This window comes from Oryza sativa, chromosome 12, assembly GCF_034140825.1.
Source record: "Oryza sativa Japonica Group chromosome 12, ASM3414082v1".
Lineage (NCBI taxonomy): Eukaryota > Viridiplantae > Streptophyta > Magnoliopsida > Poales > Poaceae > Oryza > Oryza sativa.
Genome location: NC_089046.1, coordinates 3645751 through 3655584, shown reverse-complemented (window position 1 = coordinate 3655584; position 9834 = coordinate 3645751). Strand labels below are relative to the sequence as shown.

Sequence of the window (9834 nt, the reverse complement as noted above, 5' to 3'; positions counted from 1 at the left end):
CAACCCAGGTTCACAATCCCGATACTAGATCAAAATCCGCTCACGACCAGTATCATTGGATCCATTGATAAACTAACAAAAAATCGATGAAGTACGGATAGAATTTGTCAAAAAATAAAGAATAAAATAAAATTCGGTTGTTGATTTGGACATTTTGATTTGTGTACATATCTCAAAAACTTTTCATCATCACATTACATATCTCAAATTATTATATATGGACACATCACAAATTGTGTACGTACATTTAGGTCGTATCTCAAATTTTTCTAATACACGTTCAAATCATGTACGCATTCTTGAGATATTCCAAATTTTATACACATTCGGAAACTACTACTCCTTTTTTTTCACATTTTCTTTATATGTAGTTTTTCTTTAGCCCATCAAAGACACATGCTACAACAGTCAGGGGTATATATCATTTTTTTTTAAAAAAAAACATACATGTCTATTGTTCAGAAAGCAAAAGGTGAGAGAAATTTAAATAGAAGAGAATACTACCTGTTCTTTTTTCTCATAAAGATAAAGATTTTACCTTGGTTTCCATTTGGTTTCCATTAGCACGCTTTTCCAACTACAAAACATCGTTTTGTATGAAAACTTTCTATATAAAAGTTGTTTTAAAATAACAACATAACACTTTTTCAAATTTGTAATAATTAAAACTTAATTAATCATGTGATAATAACTTTCTCGTTTTGCATGCCTGCTTTTAATCTTTATCTTTAGAAGATTAGACGATCAGTCCCATTCGTTTCCTCTATAAAAACTGGATACAAATTTGATACTTTTGGTACGCTTTTCAAACTGCTAAACGGTACATTTTGTGTAAAAACTTTGTGTAAAAACTTTCTATATGAAAGTTATTCTAAAATATCAAATTAATCTATTTTTTAAGTTTGTAATAATTAAAACTCAATTAATCACACGTTATTATCACCTCATTTTACGTGAAACAATCTCCATCTGGATGTTGGAGATTTAAACACCACCGATGTTGGAGATGGATGCGGGGTCGGTACAGCATAGCAGAGGACGATCTGCACTGCACGAGGAAGCATAGCAACCAAGTGAAGAAATCAAACTTCCACACATAAACTTAGGAAAATTGAGATGCATATTAATATGGGCATGAAGATGAGATGGGATCAAAGGAACAGATCAACAGAAACCGAATGCGAGGCTTGATAGAGCTTATAAGGGCCAGACCAATGTGAAGCCTGAGAAAATCTGGGTTAATTTGGCCCGTGCAAACCCATTTTACAAGTATAGCCGAAGACATGCAAACACACGATCAGAAGTTTGCTCCTCTAATACACTAAGTATTTTCCTCTTTCATCATAGGGTATAACAGTACAGTATATTCGACCACAAAATTTTGCAAATTTCAACCATGGATACCCGGAAGAGAAGACGGCCAAGATAAAGCTATACTCCTAACAACGCGCTGTTACATGTCACGCAAGATAACGCTGCACTCCTAGGAACTTGGGAAGTTAAGTTTGTGCCCTATCAGAATTCTGAAGACTGCCAATGCTCCAGCAAAATGTTGATGTGGCAGAAGATTCTCAGGTGTTGCGCTATACTTTTTGCCGTTTCGACTGCGACTGCTTCATCCACTCGATGCACTCCTCCGTGGTTCCCCTTGGATAAGCAAGCTGCCACTTCAACAGTCGTTGTTGCTACCAGAACGAAGGAAAAATGTGTTAAAATGTGTTCAGGAACTAGAACAATTCAGACATAGTCGATTAGTGTCAGGTATACCCATTTTCCGATAAGTGGACCTCCCTTGACCTGCATAATCCCCATAATGGCCTTCCCATCAAGCAACGGTTTCATCTTCCATACGCCATCAAGCTCTGGAGAAGAGGTAGTAAGATATAAATCAGAAAATCTTAACAAGGATATGAATAAGTTGGTTTTCACATTGAGGTGTTCAGACAGTAATACAACATCATGTAGAAAGTCATAAGGAAGTCGGCAGTCATCAGTTGATTCTTTACCCAGTTCAGTTATTAAACGTTCAGCTCTTGTGTATTTTTCTTTCCTTTGATGTAATTCGTCTGGCTGGCCGAGAGAATCACCACCACTGCTAACCTCCGGGTAGGTAAGAGTGCAGATAAACAGTGCCACACGCCAAAAGTCCTTTATCTCCCGAAGTATAAGCCCTGTAACTCTCGAAGTCACAATTTTTAGATTACTAGGCAAATTAAATTCCCAAATTAAGCAACTGGCACACAAAAATAGACAGTAAATACTAACCAATATAAATTATTTTCAAATTTTAAAATCAAACTCTCTGCTGACCTGCCAAAACACGTTTAACTGAGTCTGTTGGGATCTCAAGGTATTCATCATCCAATTTCTCTTTCACAGTTGTCAGATTTTCATTCGACTCAAGGAGATTAATTAATTCAGCAAACTTTTCACTTGCAGCATGTACGTTGACAACCTTCAAGTGCAGAACAGATTATAAGTTGATTTATTTTCTCACCGTACAAAGTAACGGGAATAATATTCGAGGAAAAAAATAGCAGTAATAAGCTAAAAAGGACGATGAGGCCTGCTCAGGAAATTGTACCGTGTCAGCATCACTAGCTTTTAACTTCAGAGAGTCACGAATAATATAGTTAGTGACAGGAATCTGTAGATGATGCAACAATCTTGTCAGGATACTTGCTACAAAACAATACAATACAAAAGAAAGTGGTGATTAAATAGTTGTTTGGTTAGTAAAATGGTTCACTGCTAATAATTGTTGTAGGCTCTGTTCTGATCTTCTAGCCCATTTTTTACATTAAGTTGAATATAGCTGTGGCAGTTAAAACAAGCACCAGCTATTTCCTCACACAAAGATATTGTTTAATAGCCACGGTTCGTCAGCAACCAACCTCAAAAGAATTTCAAGCACAGTAAAGCTAATTAACAGAAAACTCAGGGATATGTGGCATTTGAAATAAGATCTGATTATCTAGATGCTACAAACCAGTTAAATCTACAATTTGCCAACTGGTTTTACTGGAGAACATAAATTAACAGTCATAGGTAACCAATGCTGGCATTGTACAATTGTACAGAAATTAATCTAAGAACTACTCTACATATTCAGCTCAGTCCGTAGAAACAAAACTATGGCTACATATGTATCTAAATGGTCACAATATACTCTCTTCACTCTTTGACAGCCACACAAACAACCTGACATCTTATCAAAACTTAGGATGGACTTCCAGGCAAATCTAAGCACTACCTCATAATATTCAGCATCTATACTTCTATACTCCTTTAAAAAGACTCCAATGGTGGTGGCAGTGAATCTGCCATTCCACCTACTCCCATTGAACTTTTACATATTACCCTTTGAACTTCTTGATATTATATAACAGCTAAATCTAAATGGATAACCACATATAAATTAAAGTAAGGCCAGTCTTCCCTATAAAAAAAGGAAGGTACGAAATTTCATGAACAATATACTTTTATTTATTTTATAAAATATTATAAAATGTTTTCGATTGTAGCAAAGCACAGGCATTTAGCTAATACCTAAAAAAAATCTTAACCATGATGCACAAAAACTGCTCTCAAGAAATTCTAGTACTTCACACTGCAAAATACAAGTGCACCCACAAGTAAACTAAAAGTTGAAAAAAAATTTTGCTAGTACAAAAATGAACGAACTTGATGAACTTACTGTTCAGTCTGTACAAAAAAATATGGCCATGATGCATCTAGCCTGCACTCTCCTACAGGGGCAGACAACCCAGGTCCCAGGCCACCTGGGCCATGGCCTGGGTGGCCTAAGTCTAAAGCCCATGGAAGCCTATGTAATTTCACCATGTATTCACTGTGGGGGCCAATATACACCATGGGTTGCCCGAGGCCTGGAGAAATGCTGGGTTCGCCCCATCTCTCCTGCTAACCTAGTAGGAAGCAAGTCTAGCTATAACATCCTTGTAGAAAAGGGAGATGATTTGTTTAACCAAAGTAGATTAAGCTGACATAATTTACCTGCTTAAAAAGTTAAAAGCATTTACATAGGAGAAAAGTGTGGAGGATGCATGAGTAAGAATTTAGACATTACCTTCTTCGACTTTTTATCCAAATATATTGTATTCCGAACAGGAGTGAATAGTGCACTATAAAAGCAAAGCCTTCGGTGCTCATCCTAAACACAATCACAGATCTTAATGTTAGGAAAGCAAAGATACACCAATGTATAGCAAATTGTTTAATTCGGTTTAGCCATAACATGGAAAGTGTAACATAGGAACCAATCACAGAAATAAGATGGGACTATAGTGAAAAGTTTAGTGTCATAGGTCCTCTGAATAATAATAACTATTATTTTTTACTCCAAAACTTAATGGTTCAATCAGGTGTACAAATTTCTGTAAGTTCTCTACGTCATTTATTCCACCAAAGATTAAGGGTGACTATGGTTTGTTAATTATTTGCAGTGAAGTTATTGAAGTACCATTTTGACCATAAAGCAATTTTTGTGTGTGTGTGTGTGTGTGTGTGTGAGAGAGAGAGAGAGAGAGAGAGAGAGAGGTTGTTTGACTTAATGGTGTGTGCTTAACAAAGAAAAGGACACATTCTGAAGTTTCTCACACCTGTGACTTGGAATCAGAACCACCACTGAACACAGAGCAGCCAATAGAATGAGCAAGATTCCATGCAACTTCAATATGTGAAACACAAAGCCTGCATACAAATATAAGATTAGGAGATAAAACTGTCAAGTGAAGCACACATGCTAATGGAAATAACTAGAAGAAGCTCTACAGGTACAGATGTCTGAAATGTAATTGTGTGGCCCTTTAGTAGAATGAATTCAAAACATATAGTAGATATATGTTATAGCAAGAACACACCGGTCACATTTGTCAGGAACTGGAGGGTCGGGCTTCTCAGGAAAAGCAAAGACAACATAAAATAACCCCAAATCACGAATATAACACATTGCATTAACAGGATGTTTGTCTGACATCATAAGATCTACCTGCACGAAATACAAGCAGATTAAATTGGTGATAATGGGCGTTCTATTATGTTACTCAATACATATTGAATGATGATGTCTGGTTAGTTTTACGTTCATGAAGAAAGAAAAGAGGAATTGTAGGTTGGCTATAAGTAGGACCAAAACCAAACCTCATGACCGATGCGCTCTTTGCTAATCTTGCTACCAAGTTCAGACTTCACCTTTTCATCAGAAGCAGCATCTTTCAAATCTTCAGTTAATGTAAAGTTGAATCTAGCAGCTGTGAGAGATATGCATTAGTATATGCAAAAGAAATGCAATGTTCCATGCACGCTATTCAATGATAAATCTATAAACAAGGTATCCAGTTCAATTATCAGTAGACAATTACATGTCTACTGATATCATGCCTATAATTATCAAGCTCTTATATGCAAAGAAAATTCAAATATCATGATTCGTGCACATGATAACATAAGCATATAAAGTGAATCTAAACTGGCTATTGATGAACATTCAGCAAAGAGTATCTAACTTGAAACAGAAAAGCAATTCTGGAGTTTTCAGCGGCCAATTTGCCCAGTACGAATGCAATTAAATATGAGATGTTATTTACTTTTAGGAAAATAAACTTGTCATGAATAAATCTGTAATCTGAAAGTATATTTGTGATGATAATGATGATAACACCATCAAGTCCTAAAAAGCCAACAACAATGGTATAGCTTAGCATAAAATTAGCAATGGAAATATTGTATATCAATTAAAAGGATGTTTTACCAAATCGGATTGCTCGAAGAACTCTAAGGGGGTCATCCAAGAAGGTAGCTTTGGCAGGTAAAGGAGTAACAATAAGACCCTTTTTCAGATCTTCAATACCTTCATGGAATATGAAATCAACATGATTACAAACAGCATGAACATTTGAAAAAGGTTATGTATATCTAAAAGCTTCTATGTTAGGATCCAACAACCAAGCTCACCTCTTCCGGTTAAATCTTCCACTGTGTTAGTGTTGATATTGAAGAATAAACTGTCCAAGTTTGAATATAGAAAGAGTTTACTAGACAACTCAACATTGTAGCAATAAAAGCATTACTTTAAATGCAGAGCAGAACTGATCTGAAAACAAATACCTATTTATTGTTAGGTCCCTACGGAATGCATCTTCTTTGGCTGTACCAATCTCCTGCGTATTGAAAAAAATGTCATAGCTAAGAGGGAGATCAGAGTTAAAAACATGAATAACAGAATAAGCAAGAAAGAATTATAGATTGCTCCCAAAAATGCTAATGGTTATTTAGGACATCTGAGTCAACAAATGTACCATTCCCTAGTACTATACCCATATAAAGCCACACCAAAAAGACACATGTCAATGCAAATTTAACTAAAAACTCAGATAGTCAGTACATGCAAATATATAATGGAAATATGAACATAACAGCATATACACAATTCTGGAAAAAAAAACAATGCTTGATATGTGTGCATACCACGGTAGGAATCCGACTGTTTTCAGCATATTTTTCAGACCTCAAGTTGACAAAGTCAATCCAAATGTCGAATATAAGCATCCTTGCAGTTTCCAAGTGCTTTGATTGATCAGGATTGCTGAAAGAAATTACGAAACATCACGATCCCATGACAGCATGCATCTGGCATTATACAAATGCCAATATGACAAAGCATGATAAACTTAAGGTACAGAAAGTATTCATAATTTTCTTGCACTAAAGGTCATGATACTCTATGAGAAGGTTATTTGTTTCACAAATTCAACTGAGAATATTTTGTAGGACTAACTCAAACCAACATGAAACTTATAATGGCAAAAAGGTCGTGGAATTTATTTGATAAACTGTGTGCTGATGTGCTCTGTGATCTCAGTGAATTAATTGCTGCTGCTGAGCTTGACCAAATAAGTGATAAAAACAAACTGAGATAACAGTAATAGGATATACTCGCTGGGAATAAAATTATAAAGATTGCATACCACTGAATAACGCCAATTCCTTTCTGTTCCTCACCCAATAATTCTGAATACTCATTTACTTTCTCGCAGAAATTCTGGCCCGTCATATTATCAAGTGCAATATCAATGTCAGTGGAGTCTTTCCCCAATAGCTGACGATTATATGAAAAGAGAAAGGTTGAGTCAGCAAAACTACTCAACAATATATTCTTATTAGAGATGAGCTGCAAATGACAACAGTAGTGCAAATCCTTGTTTTTCAAAGCAGGGATCTACCTGCATCTCCTTTGACTGTTTGTCATACAATGCAGTATCCAATATCCATCATGCAAACCTTGAATGTGTAATACAACATTCACATAGCACACATCCAATAAGACCCAAATTATGCATATCAACAAGGAAATATTCACTTCTCTGCTCTTAAAGGAAGATGCCTGTAAATTACACTATGCCATGTGCAGGTGCACTATTTGCATCTAAAATTTCCAACTAAATGCAGTGGAAGCACATGTCTCCCGCTTACAGACTAGAAGAAGCCAAGACCAACAAAACAAGTTGATTGAGCCATTCCCTGAGCCCATCAGCCTGACAATCCCCACAATTCACAGGCAGTCACCTAATTTCTCCTGTCAGGAACCCTAAACATAGCCATACAAGGAACTCTCCACAGGAAACACTAATTTGAAACTATAACAGCCAAAAATCCACTGATTTTTTTTTATAAAAAAAATGTCAATGACATAGCAAAACAATGTCTTCAAAATGCCCAGGAAAAAACCCCTAAAACTTACATGACAAAGCACACATTCCAGTACCTAAACAAACTAGTATCGAGCTCTTCAAAGTTAAAATTCGAAGGGCCACAAACCCCAAAAGCCCTAAACCAAGTTTCCCAAGATTTTTTTTCTCCAAAATGGTTTGATACAATCACTACTTCTCGTACTGTTCTCCATGTACTCTACTGACAATGCGGAAAAGGAGATGTGTCCACCTTTTCTCAAAAAAAAAAAGGGAAGGGGGGGGAACTCACCTTGTCCCTGACCCAGCCGCCGGCGACGCGGAGCTGGGTGCCGAGGCCGAAGTGGCGGACGACATCGAGCAGGCGACGGAAGATCCGCTCCTCCTTCTCCGTCAGCTCCACGCCCTCCCTCACCTCCACCACGCACCGCTGCTGCTGCTGCTGCGGCGTCGGCGGAGACACCGCCGCCATGCCCGAGAAGCCGGAGGAAGCGCAGGCTCGGGCGGGTAAGCCGGAGGAACCGAAGGCTCTAGATGGGATCGCTGAGACGAGCGGCGGAGGCCAACCGCGAAGGAGGCGGCGGCGGCGGAGGAGGAGAGGGGAGCAGCTGCGGCGGCGGAGGAGAGGGAGGAGGAGGAGGCCGCGGAGGCGAAGAGACATGGGCGGCGAGCGATTTGCGGTTGCCAGCCGCCGCCTGTTCGGCTCTGCTTCTTGTGGGCCGTCTGTGTTTGGGCCCTTTTGTGTGGGCCGGTCGTTTTCTGGTGGCTGGTTCGTTGGGCCGTGATTCCAGTGGGCCTACTGCTTGCGAGCTGTGCTTATACGCTTTAGGGCATGTTCGGTAAATCTCCAACTCGCTTCAGGAGCTTGGACTGGAGTAGAGTAGCAACCTAACTCCGCTCGTGTTTCATGTGGAACTGAAATTTTTTGGCTGGGCTAATTGGAGTTGTACCAAATAGACCCAAACTATTCCATAACTCCACTCTATACCTAACTCCTGTAGTTAAATTTAGGAGTTAAACTCTACCAAACAGGCCCTAACCACCTGAGCCCTTATTCGTTTTGTTTAATTGTTTTTGCAGAAGACGGTAGTACAGGGGTTCGCATCCTCTGCCATTAGGAGGTAAATGGCAGAGGGGAACAGTAAAACGTGAGTAGCGCTACAGTGTTTTGCCATTGCTACAGTACCGAACAGTAAAAATCACTGTTCGGTTATTTTATTGGAATTACTGTATCGATTGATCTCGTACGTCCACGCTTGATCCGACGGATGTAAGTGGCTAATGGCATGGATCACTGTAGCCCTATGCCATTCCAGTTGGAATGGCAGATGATACGAACCCGTAGTACAGGCTGAGGTAGCCTATGAAACATGACAGGAAAGCTTCTGGCGCCAAAACGGTATAGCCCATTTCTCTGAATTTCTGAACCACGAAATGCTGTACCTGCCTGTCGAACAATTTCTGAATATTGTTTTTTTAGGAATACGCAAGGAGCGCATTTTTTTTCATTAAGAGAAATAAAAGTTATTTACAATGAAAAATGAAAAACAAGCACGGGACTGATACTGGAGACTAGCGATCTAACGGGATATCTCGCGCTAGATTTGGCTACCACGACCTCGCAGAGATAATATGGAAGGGACCCCTGCATTTGCCGACTTCCAAAGTACGGCTTCTTCCACCATTACTTTCGCTACTTCGATCCAAGACTTGGACTGCTGATTGAAGATCCGTTTATTTCGCTCCTTCCAAATCGACCAGGCCACCAGCGTTGCAATGGTGTCAAAGCCCCGGCGATGTTGCTCTCTCAATTTCATCCGGCTTCCACAGAGCCAGAGGTGAAAGGATGGTTCGTTGATGGGTAGACAATCTGAATATTGTTTTGGTGTTGATCAGTCACTGCAAGTTAGGCACAGGCAAGAATGCCAAACCTTCATCATCCTTAACAATTGTGGTTCGCAAGCCCGGTGACGACGGCCCAGGAGCAGGCAGCGCTTCATCAGTGGCAGAACTACCTTATTATACTAGTCAGAACCCCACGCGTTGCCGCGGGGAGCTTAAGCAAAACAAAATATTTAACATATGAACAAACATAAAGATTTCTGATGGGAAAATTTTTCTATACAGA

The 9834-nt window shown here is 38.9% G+C and overlaps 1 protein-coding gene across 4 annotated transcripts; it reads right to left on the bottom strand.

Moving 5' to 3' along the window:
* Nucleotides 1–1170: 1170 nt before the first annotated feature.
* LOC4351629 (tRNA nucleotidyltransferase cca2) lies at nucleotides 1171–8392 on the bottom strand. Of its 4 annotated transcripts, none has more exons than XR_010738593.1 (16): nucleotides 7999–8392; nucleotides 6987–7117; nucleotides 6487–6604; nucleotides 6127–6179; nucleotides 5974–6023; nucleotides 5771–5869; nucleotides 5161–5270; nucleotides 4881–5008; nucleotides 4620–4710; nucleotides 4088–4171; nucleotides 3698–3921; nucleotides 2585–2682; nucleotides 2311–2455; nucleotides 2007–2171; nucleotides 1768–1862; nucleotides 1171–1685 (listed from the first exon to the last, which is right to left on the bottom strand). XR_010738593.1 is itself a non-coding variant. In XM_015762718.3 (15 exons), the coding sequence occupies exons 1-15, from the start codon at nucleotides 8365–8367 to the stop codon at nucleotides 1584–1586; spliced, it is 1803 nt and encodes a 600-aa protein (XP_015618204.1). In that variant the 5' UTR covers nucleotides 8368–8392; the 3' UTR covers nucleotides 1171–1583. The 4 variants fall into 4 exon arrangements, 2 of the variants coding, with proteins under 2 accessions (XP_015618204.1, XP_015618205.1); XR_010738594.1 differs by having other exon boundaries at nucleotides 2585–2647; XM_015762718.3 differs by lacking the exon at nucleotides 3698–3921 and having other exon boundaries at nucleotides 2585–2647.
* Between the last annotated feature and the right edge of the window lie 1442 nt (nucleotides 8393–9834).